The sequence below is a fragment of the Thunnus thynnus genome, chromosome 1, assembly GCF_963924715.1.
Source record: "Thunnus thynnus chromosome 1, fThuThy2.1, whole genome shotgun sequence".
Lineage (NCBI taxonomy): Eukaryota > Metazoa > Chordata > Actinopteri > Scombriformes > Scombridae > Thunnus > Thunnus thynnus.
Genome location: NC_089517.1, coordinates 9,250,308 through 9,266,897, shown reverse-complemented (window position 1 = coordinate 9,266,897; position 16,590 = coordinate 9,250,308). Strand labels below are relative to the sequence as shown.

At 39.5% G+C, this 16,590-nt stretch overlaps 1 protein-coding gene across 15 annotated transcripts in view; it reads left to right on the top strand.

Annotated features, from left to right (window-relative positions):
* madd (MAP-kinase activating death domain) overlaps nt 1–16,514 on the top strand; it is a 52,327-nt gene extending 35,813 nt beyond the window's left edge. For 6 of the 15 annotated variants that reach the window (XM_067575529.1, XM_067575603.1, XM_067575680.1 and 3 more), the window contains 14 exons: nt 193–276; nt 558–716; nt 1,275–1,395; nt 2,296–2,358; nt 3,599–3,719; nt 3,898–4,003; nt 4,110–4,220; nt 4,309–4,416; nt 4,538–4,702; nt 4,789–4,861; nt 5,087–5,193; nt 8,374–8,443; nt 11,883–11,929; nt 13,134–16,514. In XM_067575529.1, the coding sequence (XP_067431630.1) occupies nt 193–276; nt 558–716; nt 1,275–1,395; nt 2,296–2,358; nt 3,599–3,719; nt 3,898–4,003; nt 4,110–4,220; nt 4,309–4,416; nt 4,538–4,702; nt 4,789–4,861; nt 5,087–5,193; nt 8,374–8,443; nt 11,883–11,929; nt 13,134–13,247 (1,449 nt within the window). In that variant the 3' untranslated portion in view covers nt 13,248–16,514. The remainder of the gene's footprint in view (nt 1–192; nt 277–557; nt 717–1,274; nt 1,396–2,295; nt 2,359–3,598; nt 3,720–3,897; nt 4,004–4,109; nt 4,221–4,308; nt 4,417–4,537; nt 4,703–4,788; nt 4,862–5,086; nt 5,194–8,373; nt 8,444–11,882; nt 11,930–13,133) is intronic. The other 9 variants (XM_067576005.1, XM_067576448.1, XM_067576235.1 and 6 more) reach the window with 6 other exon arrangements.
* Nucleotides 16,515–16,590: the final 76 nt, after the last annotated feature.

Below are 16,590 nucleotides of genomic sequence, written 5' to 3'. Positions count from 1 at the left end.
GTATATACATATACATATATATTAATATGCTAATGTTTCAGCCTTTTGGCCTTCACCAGAGTTTGTTGTGCTTGCAACCTGCACTTCATGGTGTGGGTCTTTGAATGTTAAAAACTATTAATAATGTGAGAGCACCTTTTTTAGAAAAAGTTTCACACTGAATCCCCTTTTTTTTGCTCCTTGGCTTTGTAGAAGAGCGACACAGAGTCTGTAACGAGCTCAGAGCCTCCGATCCTGACGAGAAGCACCAGCCAGGACTCAGAGGCTAGCACAGTGGTAGGGCACGGCCAACTCTGAGCTAAAGCACTTTGTTTTTTATTTATTCCACCTACATACTTAACGACACTCACTGCAGCTCCCAGGATGATAGTTTCAGCCCAAACTTTCAACTTTTTTTTGTAATTGTCTTTTGAATATGTAATTTTAAGAAAGACATATCCAACATTTTTACACAGAGCAATTAACCATGAAGCTGAATTTTTTTTTTTTTTTTAAGTAAACCTTGAAACATTTTCATTTATTCATTTGTTCTCACATCTGGATTTTTCTTTTTTTAGATAAGCAATAGCTCTGGAGAGACTCTGGGAGCTGACAGTGACCTGAGCAGCACAGCAGGAGACGGCCTTGGTGGGAGAACTGCTCCTCATTTAACTCAGTCCAGAGGGACACTTTCTGACAGCGAGATTGAAACCAACCCGGCCACCAGTGCAGTGTTTGTAAGTTCAAGACTCACTTTAAGTGAAACTGCACACTGTACAGTTCTTACTTTAGATAATAGTTCATTGTCAGATTGAGGATGTGCAGATTTTAACCAAACCAGGACACCAGTTTGGTGTAGTAAGTACAGGTCTTGCCTATTGTCCAGACGGAGGTCACCGAGGTCAACAAAGCACAGGAGATGGTTGAGATTTTAAAGTTCCCATGTGCTTTAAAAGAACTGGAAAATAGCAGACTTATTATTCCATTCCCAGTAAACACCTGAAAATGAAGGGAAAAGAACTTCATGTCCTGGAAAATTGCTTTTGTTTTGCCAAGCATAAACTAATACAACTGCCAGCAATTGAAAGTTTGTGATGTGTTAAAGCTTAAATGGTGGTTAATGAGCAAGAGTATTTTAAATAGGCAACAGTTGTTTACATTTAAAAAAAAAAAAAAACTGTGAATGCAGCTCAGGTCTGGAAAACTGTACTGCCTGTCACAATGATCAGGACGGAGCAAAAACAGTGCTCAAAATATATGAAGTCCAACATTTGTGCTTTGTCCTGCCTCCACAGGGAAAGACCCACACACTGAAACCAGGTGCAAAAGATCATTTACCTGCTATGGCAAAGGGACCGCCCCCCCAACCCATGGAGGACATCAGTATGAGGATCTACCTGTGTGAAGGCCTGCTGGGTATGTTCTTCTCTCTGGTTTGGATGCTCCCCATCAGAATCATGTCAAACAGGGAACATGCATGCTGAAAAACATTTCCTATTTTCAAATAACATTTGATTCGTGTTTCAAAATATTACAAGATGCTTCCAGTAAGTGTTAATAGATGTTGTGTGATCTGTTTGATTTCTGTTCTTTTTTTACTCACTACAACTTGTGCAAGATCTTGCTTTCACTGGAAACAGACCTAATGTTTGTGGAAAGTTTTTAGTTTTGAGGGAACAAAACAGAAATGTGATGACACAGAAGTGGTCCAATAATCTTTAAATGTTTATTATAGAACTGTGAAGCAAACATTTGTCAAAAGGTGAAAGGTCTGATGCAACTTTATAAAATGAGATTTCCCAATTCTTGGTGATGAATTAATATTACTGAGTAAAGTAGAGAGATGTGTTCACTGCTGTTTGGAAATGAGTTGGAGAGAACATATGTGAGAGGTTTGATAAAAGTGATTTAAAATATGTAATTATAATATTTGCATGTTAAAAAAACCAAAATGAAAACATAACATTTGGTGCTTTAAGAATGATTTTTTGTAATTTTGTTAAGTCATGACTGCAGCTGCTGCAGATTAATTACTGTTTAACAAAAACGATTGCACAGCCTCATCACCACAAATCAGAGTAACCAAATTAATGCTCAGAAATATATTTTAAAAAAAAAAATAATAATGGAAGGCTTTAGTATAAATTTACGAGTGTGGTTTGTCTTTGTTTGTCCTTGTTTTTGTTCCCATGGTGCGTTCTCGGCTCGCTCTGCTCTTGTTTTTGCCATTAAATCCACTCACCTCTTGGCCTAACCCCCCTCTTGCTCTCGCTGCTTCTTTTCCCTGCTGTTCCTCCTCCTGGGAAATTCTTCCAGGCCGCGATAAGAGCTCCGTTTGGGATCAACTAGAAGATGCTGCCATGGAAACCTTTTCTCTAAGTAGGGCTAATCTCTTGCCTTTGCCCCCTTTTTTCCTGAGTGTGATGGTGTATCTGTTGTTCACCGAGGCTAGCTGTGTGTTTTAATCTTTCATGTGATGCGGGTTTTTCCTGTCTGTCGGTGAGCCGCACATCAAAGTCCTGCGAGTTTGTTGATCATGAGATCGAGGTGGGAAAATAAGAGAAGTCCTGCAGAATTCGATCGCAATTAGTCTCACAGACAGCAGCATCATACGTGTGTGATTCTTTTGCTTTAACTTTTAACATTTACTCAGTTTCTGCTCTCACCTGCCTCTGCACCCGGTTTTCTATCCAACTTTTCCTGTTGACCTAAAAGCTTAACATTTCATGGGTTTGCATATCGGATGAGTGCTTGTCGCCTTCAAGTGCTGTCAGAAATGTAATTATGAGTTGAGCACACTCAAGCCACCAGCTGGTAAATAAGATTAGGAAATGTCAAGATTTCCACTGAGTACAAGAGGGAAACATGAAGCCGCATCTGCTACAGAAATATTTCATTCCTCCTTTGTCTCCTCAAAATAACATTTTGTTCCTGTAATCCTTATAGTCGCTATGCTTTCGTTTTCTCAGTATAGTTAAAATGTCATGATTTATATTCCCTCATCAAAAGTATCAGCCAGCGAAATAAAAAACATCTGAAGTCATGTTAAAGTGTCAATGAAGGTCACAAAAAGCAGCACTTGAAGGCAGCATCAGATACTAAAAAATTACAATGTTGGTCTTTAGAAAAAACTAAAAATAAATGTTTTATTAAACCTATTAGTGGCTGAGCCTCCACACAAACCTTCCTGCTAAAATAAAGCCTGAAACAATGTTACACAAGACAACAGCTGGCCACTTTAAATATATACACAGTTAAGCTTCAGTAGCCGTTATTATGTGTCTTGCAGTCGGTCTAATCGACACTTACTGTTGCTCTCATGCATGACTAAGAGCTGTACTCTGCTTGTTCAGGATTGTTTAAAAAAAAACTAGCTGTTGAAAAGCTGAAATGATAAATATTGTGATGGATGAACTCAAACAATGAAGTAAAATTCTAGTTTTTTATCATATTTGGCAGAAGTTACTGTGTAATGCAACTGTTTGAAGATAAATTAGTCTTTATTTAATAGAAAAAGATTTGAATTGACTGTTGTGACTGCATACGTTGTGGTTTGAATGACTCAGTTGTATCGTTGGTGTCAGAGCTGATCTCATGTGTGATGTCTTGACGTGTTCAGGTAAGGAGCGCTCCACACTGTGGGACCAGGTGCAGTTCTGGGAGGATGCCTATCTAGATGCTGTCATGTTGGAGCGTGAGGGGATGGGGATGGACCAGGGACCTCAGGAGATGATCGAAAGGTTCAACATGGCTGACGTTTAATGTGTTTTACTGTCTGATTTTTAAGATATAGTTTAAAAGTTCTGGTTTCCTTCTGCAGACTCGAATGATTCTTATCTTTATATAACTTAATCTTTTTCATAGTTGTCTAGAAAACTTTTGTAATCCTACTTTATATTAATACTTGTTTTGTCACAGATACCTGTCACTGGGAGACCACGACCGCAAGCGTCTGGAGGATGATGAGGACAGACTTCTGGCCACCCTGCTGTACAATATGATAGCATACATGCTAATGATGAAAGTACGTAGTGCAAAACAGTCAGATCACTGACTTTATGCTGTGTTTGACATTTTTACCAGCACCAACCACCATTTTTCACCATTTCTCTCTCTTCTTTTCTTTTAAGGTGAGTAAAAATGACATCCGGAAGAAAGTGAGGCGTTTGATGGGGAAGTCCCACATCGGCCTCACATACAGCCAAGAGATCAATGAGTTGCTGGACAAACTGGCCCAAATGGTGAATATTTATCCTTTTTTTTTTTTTTTTTATTCAGCTAGTTCAGCTGTTCTGCATCTCCTGTAATTAATTGTACTGTATTTTTTAGAACGGCCGCGAGCTGTCCATCAGGCCCAGCGGAAGCCGTCACATCAAGAAGCAAACGTTTGTTGTTCACGCCGGCACCGACACCACAGGAGACATCTTTTTCATGGAGGTAAGCAAACTCTTGACTATTTGTTCTTTTAATATTACAAATAAACCTTGTGGAAACCAGCTGGAACCGTGTTGTCCCTTACGTTGAGGAGTATTTCACACTTTACCCGCCGACATCTCAGGTGTGCGATGACTGCATCGTCCTGCGCAGCAACATCGGCACGGTTTACGAGCGCTGGTGGTACGAGAAGCTCATCAACATGACTTACTGCCCCAAGACCAAGGTGCTGTGCCTCTGGAGACGCAACGGCCAAGAGACACAGCTCAACAAGTTTTATACCAAAAAGGTCAGAAGCTCTATCTTGTCTCAGTCGCACTCAGTTTTGGAGAACGTCGATCATTCATAGAAATATTTTCCTCTTCTGCTTTCTAGTGTCGTGAACTCTACTACTGTGTTAAAGACAGTATGGAAAGAGCTGCAGCAAGACAGCAAAGCATTAAACCAGGTACACCAGTCTCATTTTTCTCTCCCAGTATGATCATGAGCTCATTTTTTAGGCCAATCAGATACCAGTGTTTTCTTTTTCTGTTTAAAATCTGTAAACTATGCATCAATTCTGCCCTCTTTAGTATTTCTACAGCAGCATGAAATGTTATTTTTGTTAATTTCTATCTTATTCTTTAGAGATTGATGTTCATAGCTCTAAACTCAGGTTTTGTGGTTTCCTCAGGTCCCGAGCTGGGCGGAGAGTTCCCCGTCCAGGACATGAAAACTGGTGAAGGGGGACTGCTGCAGGTCACGCTGGAAGGAATCAACCTGAAATTCATGCACAGCCAGGTAAGAGGCCAGTACCACCGCAGAGAAGCTGCTTCTCATCTCACACAAAGGGCATGAAAACAAAAAAAAAAAAAAATCACTCATCACAGTTCATCCCCTTCTGTCCACCTCTCTGCTCGTCTCTCCTCTTCGCCTCTGTATCATTTCCTTTCATCTTGTGACCGTCTTCCTCTATTGTCATTAAAAAATAATGATAAATCAAAATCTTAGAGATGATTGATAACAACATGTTTGATTGGCGTTTTCTCATATCGTACCTGATGTTTTCCCCTTAGAGGAAGAATTCCTGTTTGTGCTTTTGCTTTTTTGGATTTGCTTTTTTCAGTTTCCGTTTGTGTTTGTTTGTGCGTGTGTGTGTCTGCATGCCTTTTCAAAAAAAAAAAAAAAGAACACATCCTTCCACACGCGTTTCTTTTGACATTTGTGGTGCTCAAACCTCATATTCATTTACTGTGTGGGAGGACATGAAGTGTTGATGTGTGTGTGTGTGTGTTGTGCATCAGTGGTAAGACGGATGACCTTGAGCAACGACTTTTCATTAATAATTGGCTATTTAATAGCAACTTTCACATTTAAGTTTGGACCCTTGAACATCGTCACGTTGTTGTCTTCACATCTGTGCAGTTAATGATAGTCGGGGTTCGTTTATTTCCTGAGTTTTGTTAGAAGCTGTGATTGAACAGTGTTAGAGGTGACTGTGCTGATGCTGATGGTCCCATAGAAGTAACAGACACTTTATACATTTATCTTTAAAAATGACACAACAAGAAAGTTTGGTTGAATGTGTTACCAAAGAGCAACATCCTTCATCAGACATCCTACAGAGTTAAACTGATTTCTCAACAACTAAAGTAAATTAAAGGGTTGGTTCACCCAAATTCCAAAAAATCTGTTACTTTTGATTTTATTTGTCCAATTTTAAGATATCAGTCTCTGATATTTCTCTGAGAGATGAAATGTCATTTTAAGTATTCAGCAGCATCATGTATTTCCAAATCTAATGTCTTAGTTACTACTACTAATAATAATGATGATTACTGATTATTACTAATAATTTGCAGCCTTCACTTCCTACAGAGGAAATAGTTGTGATGTCCAACTTAAATTAAAGTTGCCCTGCAGTTCTCTTGAGTAACACTCACTGAAGATACATGTGGGTTTCTTTGAGGTTTAACAAACGTTTCCTTTGTCATAAAAGCTGACAGCAGCTGCGACGAAATGTCAATATCAGTCAGTATAGATGCTCCTTTTTCTTCAACATCACAGCTAAGAAAAAGCTGTCTGTCATTGACTTGTAAACTGCAGTAACCAGAACAATTATCTCCTGAGCCCAGCCGGAACAACTGTCAATCAAACAGGTCCACTCAAAGGACCGGAGAGTAAAGGAGCACTTCCGAGATACAGTATCTCCGAAGACCTTTCTTTCTTCCTTTCAGTAATAAAAAAATGATAAATATCTTTGACATGATTTCTGACTGCGACAGGAGATGACTGATTGTGATTTCAATTGACCTTTTTAGATGTAATTTTCCACCGCTGTGAGCACCACAAATTAAAGTCTATTCACCCCCACTGCTGCAGAAATCGCAGACGTTGATATCTTAAAACTTGGGCTGATAAAACCAAAACCAACTTAACCAGGTGCAGTGTATTTTTTTGTAATTTAGATGAACCATCTGTTAAACTTGGATGTTGCTACACGGAGTCACTGTTATGATTATCGCCTGCTTTTTCTTCGCCGCTTCTGCTTTCGCTACTTCAGGCTATTTTTTGGCTCAAGTTGAACGGTTGCGCTTTATATTGCAAGGGGTAGAGCGCTTTTTAAAAGTTTGAACTCAATTAAACATCAGCTATAAGAGTGTCTCAGCGTAGAGCACCACGTTTCTAGAAGAAACGATTACCATTATCGACTTCGTCACGGTCGTTAGATTGTGAGTATTCTCCAGATCGGCGTCTTCACGGATAGTTTTACACTTTTTTGACTCATTTCACAAACTCCTCAGCAGCAGCAGCAGCTTTATTCAGCATCCGTATGATATTTTATTAAAAGGTTAAATGTTAAAGTGAGTGAGCGCCGGGTGGGCAGCTCTGCAGTGATTCGGTGTCGGGGGGGGGGGGGGGGGGGGGTGTGGGGTGGGGGGGGGGTTGACGTCTTAACATCGTAGCGGGAATTAACCGTCCTTCAGCGACTGCCCTCATTTATGTGTTCTGCTGTGTGAGCAAGTGGTGTTGGTGCCAGCCCTTGTTGCTGGAGGAGGAGGCATGGAGGGCTCTGGGGGGACTGAGATGTTTAAAGTCCAGGAAAACAAAGGTGAATCCAGCTCTCAACACCCTAGTCAAACCTCTAGTCCTCTTTTTTTTTGTTTTTTTGTTTGTTTTTTTTAAAATCCTATTTCCTAGTTTTTGGGGGCTGATTCTCTTGTGACGGGTTTTCATATTGGCTCTGGTAACTTCTTAGCTAGATTCTTGATTTGAATCCGTACGAGGCTCCTGTGGATAGTGCCCTCTCGGAGTGTCGTCGAGTGTTTGTGCTCTTCTGTCCGATAATAATCCAAACCATTTCTCTCCCATGCTCTCTCCCCCTGCAAGGAGCGGAAGGTACACAACCTCTGCTGTGTTTGCTTATTAGCAGTTACATCTTATTGGGTTCCTTTTTTATTTTTTTGCTTTCTCTATCTTTTCTTTTTACTGTCGTAGCTGTATGGCAAATCTAATTTTGTGTCCTTGTCTACATTTTTATATGGAAATTCCATGTATGCATCATATGGGCCATATTACATCTCTTAGCATAAAAAAAAAAGAAATGTGTTATTCTCCTACTTTTGCTGTTTTTACAAATATAAATACACATTTTTTTCCAGTTCTAACACACTTCATTGATGAAACATCTTGAATTAGTTTTCAGCTTTGAGCAGACTTAATGCATTTCTCCTCATTTGACCGTCGCCCATGTATGCGTTTGATCATGGAAACTTCTCATAGTGTGCTTTTCTTTTTTCTTTTTTTGGTTTAGCTGTTAAAAGCTTGCATTCCATGTGTAGTTGTTTTATTTTACCTTTCATACTGAATAAAACAAGTTTAACATGGTTATTATTTAAATATGAAGTGTTTAATTTCATCCAGTGTTGTTGAGTTAATAATGTTCTGTCTTGTTTTGTTTGTTTTTTTGTTTGTTTTTAGGTTTTCATAGAGCTGAGTCACATTAAAAAGTGCAATACAGTGAAGGGAGTCTTTGTCCTGGAGGAATTTGGTAATTACACCATCTATTGATTCTAGGCCTGTACTCGGCACGGCAGTAACTCAGCTTCATGGCAAACGTATTGACCGGAGCTAATAAGGGTTCACTAAATTGTGTACTCGCTCCCCTCGAGGAACGCTGAGACACTCGTGTTTGGAGGTGTTGATGAATTCCTCAGAGGACGTGGTGTTGAAGTTTATAGCTAGAAACATTTCATTATGTTGATAAAGAGAAACAGAACTTATGAGAATAACAATTCAGTCATTTCAGTGTGAAACAGAAGAGCGAGGGCAGAAAGGCTAATCACATTTTTCCCAAAACAAACAGGCTCAAGGAGAAACTGTCTTATTCAAATATTCCACTAAAGGAAGCTGTCAGTTCTTATGATAGATACATATCTTAATGTATGATGAATAAAAGTAATTTACAGTATCTATAAAATGTCACTTTAGAGAACACAAAATAGAGATCCTTATGTGTCATAACAGAAAGATCATAATCACAAGATTCTGACTCATAAAAAAGCGCTCGTCAACAACGACGTATGTAGGAACCCTGATACGTCCAACTCGACACTCTGTGATATGGAAGCGCTTGAAAATCATGCAAATAAGGAGGCTTCACATCGTTTAAGGAGATTAATCCACATTATCTGGATGTGATGTCAATGCACGGCGTTTTTAACCCTCATTCGACCAGCTCTGTAATCACACAGCCGTTGTGACGTGAATGCGCGCAAGTTGTAAACCTGCTAATGTTTCCCCATTTCTACCATCCGTCCCGTAACACATGAACGCCTCTGATGTTAGTAAATATCTCGACAGCTGAACCAGAAGAATAAACATTCAAGGAGAAGGTTGCTGGTGTTTCATATTGTCAATAAATCCCATGAAAAGACCAAAACTAACAAAGTATCTTATTCCTCCATTGTTGTCCAAAAACCATTAAAAACCCATTAATGAGACACACGTTGCACTCGGTTGACACGTTACTTCATTACATTAAACACAGACGCTCTAGTTTATTGTGAGTCAGTTCCACATCTGTACACTCCTGCTGCTTTAGTCACAACTAATCCCCAACAAATGCTCTGTTTACTGAGTAACATCTGCTTAAAACTACACATCCCAGCTGCCTTTTTTCAAAAAAAATATTTGCGCCCCATTTTTTTTCAAGATTTACATCTTCAGTGGGAACCAGTGGGTTTGGGGCTAAGTGCTGACTACCACATTGTTTGTTTTGGTCTTTTTTTTGACTTTTTTGACCAATAAAAATCCAGAATAACACTGCTCTTATGTTGTAAGAGCACTGGATGATAAATCCTTTGGTTTAAAACAGCTACACCTCTAACTATAATGGGCCAACAGTGATTTTTTTATTTTTACATTTTGAAATATTTTACATTAACTTACATGCAAAAAAAGTCCTTTATTGAGGTTTAAGAAAAGAACATTGCTCAGTTTCAGCTCTCTGTTAATAATATTTTAGAAGAGAATTAATGACCTGCCCTTCATTGGTTTGGTGAAATTTACAGCAACAGAGGAAAAAAAAAACTCTTCCACTAAAGTTTTATTTTACCATATACATCTGCCAAGTGCTATTACAATTACAAAGACCATAAAAAATACTTTTAGTCTTAAAGTCACATCATAAAATCAAAGTCACATGTTTCACAAAAGGCGATACAACAGTGAATTTTAAAAAAGGCCACAAATGACAGCAGCAGTATCAAGAACCCAAAATTTAACTTTATTTAAAGGTAAAAGAGATAAAATTATTCATTTTTAAAAAGAAAAAAAAAGAAATTCATTATATGGCTTCATTCTTTAAAAAGTGAGACTTGATTCTTGGTATTTTGTGAGATATACAGATTCCTCTAATGATGAAAAGAGAGCAATGAGGGTTAGCTTTGTAGTTCAGGAGGAAGGTCAGTGAACACTTGACATCTGTAGAAAGCCGTCAGCGCAGTGTCGGATCGGTAGAGGTTGAAGTTGAGCGCCAGGCTGGGTTACTGTCGTGTCTCTGTGCTGCTTTTGTAATGTTGCCCTCATCTTTGCCACTATGAAAACCTTCATTCTCCAGCAGGTAAAGTGTTGTCACCTTTCTCCTTTCTTATTCAAACTAATTCTGTGCAGAATATTTCCTCAGTCCATCCTTCCACTGAATTTTTTTTTTTTCTTTTTTCTTTTTCTGTATCACGAGTTTTCCTCTGCTTCCGTCATCACTTGCTTTTCATTTCGGAGATCATCACCCCCAGACTCCATCTCCCATGTTGTCATCGTTCTCTGACAGTCTGCCTCAGTATCTCAGCAAGTGGAGATCTCGGAGGGACTGTGTTTTTTCTTTTGTTTTGTTTTGTTTTTTTCTGAGGTGATGGGCAGAGAGATTTAACATTTCCGAGCCCTTCATCTGTCCAGATCTCAGCCTCCTCACCTCTGCTATGGGTTCACAGTTACTAATGAAAAGTCCGTCTGTCCTGTAGACAGCGACATGGTCCTGGGCCAAACGATTTTGGCCTCCTGTAGCTGCTTTTCTGTGATGTCTTTAAACTGTCAGCTCAGTGGGATGGAGGGGGGTCGGGGAGGGGAGGGGAGGGGGAGTCGTCCTTTTTTTTATTCTTGTGTTTCTTGTTTTTCATATTTGAAACTTTACAACCTGTGTAGTCTCTTGTAAAAAAAAAAAAAAAAAAAAAAGAAAAAAAAAAGACATTTGTGTTTTTATTTGTCCATTTTTGGGGCCATGAACGTCCTCACCAACAGTCAGCTGTTTCTCACATTTAATACTTTCTTTTTTACCATATAAAGAGTTCAGAGCTGCAACGATTAGAAGATTACAGAAAAATAACCAGTACTATTTTGATGATCTATGAATCATTTTAGTCAATTTCTTTTAAGCAAATATGCAAAAAAACATGCTGTGTTCAGCATATCAAATGTCAAGATTTAATGCAGGTTTTTGTCGACGTGACGGTGAACTGAATATCTTTGAGATTTGGACTGTTAATCGGACAACACAAGAAAATTAAAGACTTGGACAAACTGATATTTTTCACTATTTTCTGACGTTTTATAGACAAGATGATTAATGGAAAATAATCGGTATATTAATCGATAATGAAATTACTTGCAGCTCCAAAAGAGTTAAATCTCTCAAGTAACCATTTTGTTATTATTAATATTAATAATATTCATTTGTATTAAAGAAAAACAAGATTTAACAACTGAATTTGGTCCAAACCAGACAGACAACCACTGTCACAGTCTGTCTTCTGTGAAGTTGACAGTTTTCCTGACTGGTGTTGTTGACTCTTCTTGGCCCACATCCCATTTTACACCTCCTTCAGATTTCACCCCACCCCCCCACCCCCCTTAACCCCAAAGCTCTCAAACATAAACTGAATGAAGTTCCTGCTGCCTTTGAATTCTTTGTTTTGTCTCTTGCATCGGCATAGTTCCTGAAACTAAAGAAGTGGTGATCCACAAGTACAAGACCCCCATGGTGAGTCCTCACTTTTCTTCTTCACACCAGTCACCAGGTGTGCACAGCTGCCTCACAATATTTGACATTTGTGTCTGTAAACATGGCAGATGCAACTGTAGAGGTTCCTATTTTTATTAAATGAAGGCTAATGCTATAATCTCAAAGGAAGCACTTAATTTAAACTGTGCCGGCTTCGTCTCTGTGTTCCAGCGACACTATCTGACTCCCGCTGCTCATTAAAGGATTACAGCTCCGTCGGGAAGTTTGGCCCTTTGGTCACCTTTACCCAGCATGTAATGAGAGGACGGCATCAAAATGATCTGCCTTTAGTGAGTTCGTCCGTGTTGAGACTGAAAAGAACTGTGTAAAAAAAAAAAAAAAAAAGGGGCTTTAATTAAAAACGATCCAGGAAGTCCAGTTTAATAAAAGTTTGAAGAGACAAAACCCCGCACAGCTCTTCATAAAACTGAGACAGTATCTTTGATAACAGCGACAATCGTTTAATTCTCTGACATGATGTGATGAAACCAAAACGATTAAAATGTCACCGTTGCTGTCACAGTAATCAAGCCAATAAGCGTTTCCACCACAGTCATAAACAAACACGGCATCTGCGGAGGAATGTGTACTGCAAGTACACAAGAGTAGGGAAAAAAAGAAATCGCAAGATGTGATGCGCAACCTTTGAATCGCTCACAGAGGAAACACTGAGAATTCCTCTCTGAAGAGGTGACAAAGTTCAGCCGGAGCCTCGATGCAGCGCTCAGCGTGATTGTTTTGAGCAGAAGCGAATCCAGACAAAGAAGGGGTCGACTTGTTGTTTCATGCTGTAGCGACACTCAGCTCACACTTGGGTTGTGTTAAATTTCAGGTGACACGCTCCAGAACGCAACGATGTGTGAAATCGACCTCGCGTAGCTCGAAGCGCGTACAAACTCGTAAACTCTGAGCATGTTTGGGGCCAAAGTTGAGTTGAGGTGACCACAGGGGCAACTTTCCATTTAATCAGATTCTCAACAACCAGCAACTTTCTGACATTGCTTAAAAAACGTCGTCACTATAAAGAAAAACACAAAGTAAACTCAGTGAGTTTTGGGTCAAACTGTCCGTTTTCCTTTTTGAAGACTGACATGAGCATCTTTTTGTAGGTTTGTTCACACAGTTGTAACCTTTTCACCGGGGCCACGATCTCCTTCCTCATGCTTGTTTTCCTCCTCTGCAGGCACATCAGATCTGTTACTCAGTCCTCTGCCTTTTCTCCTACGTGGCGGCAGTGAAGGGGAAGGAGGCGGAAGGAAAACCCAAGATCCTGTCACCGAGACCTCTTCCTAGCTAGTCTACACCCCGCTCCTTCTCCCAAACCCCCCCGCCCCCCCCCTCTCCGTCCTCTCTGTGCCTCTCTACTTGAAATGGCATCTCAGCTCTAAAACCACAGACTTCTGACAATCCCTAACTTTATTCTAAGCACACAAAACCCGCTCCCTTTCCCTCTTGTATATACGAGCCTAAGATCCTTTTTAGACCCTGTCGTGTAGATGTGTTTAACCTCGGTCTGTGATGTCGTGTAAATACTTCCGACCCCCTCATCGCCGTCGTCATACCGACTTGCTAAATGTTTGCCTGCTCCTTAACTCAGGAGAAGTGACTCCCCCTCGATCTCTTCTCCTCTGTGTTGAACGTCTTCTATTGTTCCCGCTGCCAAGACCCAACTGTTTTTAACGATAGGAGACGTGAGGGATAGCCCCGAGGCACAGAGTGCATGCAGGTCCCGTGCACAGCCTTGACATTCACTACAGAGTAGCCCCCCCCCCCAACCCCACCCCACCCCCAACGCCCCCCAAAACCTCTCCCCACTTCGTCTCCATACGACTGTGTGAGTTATTCTGTGCTATGTGATTACTGTAAAGTTCCAGTCTGTCCAAGTTTGAAACTGGTGAAACATCCAGAGAGCCTCTCGTAGTGCAGGATGTCCCGTACTGAAAAATGCTACTGTAAACTGCACCAGAGCACCGCATGTAAACGCTTCTTAAAAAAGGTGTTTGAACCCTAAAATAATGTGAGTGTTCTCAGATGTGTTCTCTTTGCCCTAGCTCGGCCCGCCAGGCTGAATTACTGTTCTAGTTCTACTGTAAAATTTCTCGTCTGTGGTCTGCTGTTATCAATTGCATGTTGAGGATGAAAAAATAAATATTATATATATATTTCTATATATAGTATTTATTTAATATATACATATATTTACTGTACATTTCTCTGAAAATGAAAAAAACAAAAAAAAAACATTACAAATTGTTGATTTGCTTGATGTGCAATACAAAGTAGTTAGCCATTGCCAGAGCCAGGTTTTCTTGAGTTAACTGGCTTTCACAGGGTGAAGAATGTAAGAAAGTACTTTTGTTTTTCTATAGAACATATTGATTGAAGTGAATATGATGACTTAAGTGTGACATGACTGTTTAAAGTTTGTCTTTTTAAACGGTAAATCGACTCCAAATCACACATGGCAGCGAACTCTGCTCTGTACGGGGTGAAGCTTTGCAGCACTCAGGCCACGCCCCAATCAGTGATGTCACATCAGGTGTTTTCAAACAGCAGCAGGTAGACGAGTTTATCTTTTGGTTGTTTTAGTGTTGGCAGAGAGTGTACAGCACCTCTTCCATTTGGATTCAGCCACTATAAGCCATGTGACGTGTTAACACGTTATTTTGTTTATGCACAGAGCCGTCGATACAAGTTGGCATATTGCCGTGTTCACGTTATATTGTTCAGACTGCGAGTAATCACACGAGACGTAAAACAGTTCAGGTCAGTCTCCAGTTGTAATTCCAGGTCTGAGATCGATGGACTTGTGACAGCTATGATCTCCCACTTAGCTAAAAGATCTTCAGAAATTTCAACAGCTGAAAATTTGTCTTCAGAGCCTCCATTAGCTAACTAACTCATTTAAAAGGACCCATAGACTTAATATCTGCTTCCAAATACAAACACAACAAAAGTAGCTAATTTAGGCAGTTTGTATGATATAGAATCATGTGTGAACGCTCTCGAGTCGGTTTCCTGTTCTTCACATGCCGCTGACATTGTGTGAATGCAGCAGAAGAAGAAATTGGTTTGAGGTTGCATGGATGATGTCACACTTTCTGCAAGCGGTTGGCATTGATTTATTTAATGTCTGAACAGGTCGGTCATTTCACAGGTTAACTGTCACATTTTCTGACAGCTTTCGTCCAAAACTGTCTTCTGCTGCCATTCTGTTGACGTGTACCAGGAAATTTAAAAACAAAATAAATTAAAAAAAAAAAAAAAAATGCTGCATCCAAATACAAGTCAAGAACTTTCTCTCAACTTTTATAAAGACAAAAAAAAGACAAAGCAGAACAACAGCAGAATGTCACGATTTCTGACGCAGGCGATCACAAACATTTGACCTGGGATTTAAAATATGCAGCATCTAAATATTGTCAGGTACTCGTCCTTTTACCTGAATCTTTTTAAAAAGACTGAATAACATTAATAATGACAACATTCACTTGTTGAAAGCGTGACATCATCTATGCACAAACACCTCTGGCTGGAACTATCTATTATTATCATGATCCCACAATTAATGATTTGGTCTGAAATATCAGAAAATCACTAAAAATACCCTTTGTAATTTACCTGAATCTGAGTTAACCTCTTTACATTGATTGGGTTTTAGACTGTTGGTCAGACAAAACAAAGATATCCAATTTACTATCACTGGAAAACAGCAAATAATCACATTGTAGAACCAAAACTGCATTTTTGGGTGTTTGTTTAATAGCTGACTCAAACAATTAGCTCTAGTTCACTCATTACAGTTGTCATAAGCAGTCCAGAAAAAACAAAAAACACTTGCTTTTACATCACTGATCGAGTTGTGAAAAAAGTGCCGCAGTTTCCTGTCCTGTGATTGGTTGTAGATTTACCCTTCAGACATGTTGAAACCTACAGACGTCGTCATCTGCTCCCCGAGGAGAATCGTCAAGTCTTAATGTTGTTTCTGTTCCGTGATAGTAAAAGAAATGTTGAATCTGGTCCCATTGCTGACCTGTTAACTTTCACAGTGAGCGTGTTTGTGTGTGTGTGAGTTTGTGTGTATGTGTGTGTGTGTGGGTGCAACGTGAGTTCATGTGGTGAACAGTTTCTCCAGATCAGCAATATATCGGTACAGCTATATCACTGGAAGATGTTTTATTTTGATTCTGACATGCTTGTATTTCTAAATAACTGAACTGTGCAAAAGAAAAATAATCAGTAGGATGTTCACAAGATGCTGTTTCCATTCATGAATAACGCCGCACATAAAATGTGTAAATAGGACAGAAGTCAGTCTGAAGCATCTCTGGATTTGGTTTGGGGAATTGGACACAGCTCTTTCTGCTTCAGTTAAAAGGATGGTTTTTTTTGTTCTTTTGGTTTTTTTTTTAAACTGGATTATTACAAACACCTCTGTCATTGTACTCGCCGGTTGCTGTAACGAAAATGAAATGAGATGCCAGGTGTAAGTATTCCAGTATTTGAAAAGGTATTTATAGAATATGTACAGCTTTGGCAATATAATAAAGTTGTCCCAAATGAAGCTCATTGTTCTTTTTTTATGAATAACACAATCTAACTCACACATAGACTTTAAAAAGAGTAAAAGAGTAGAAGAA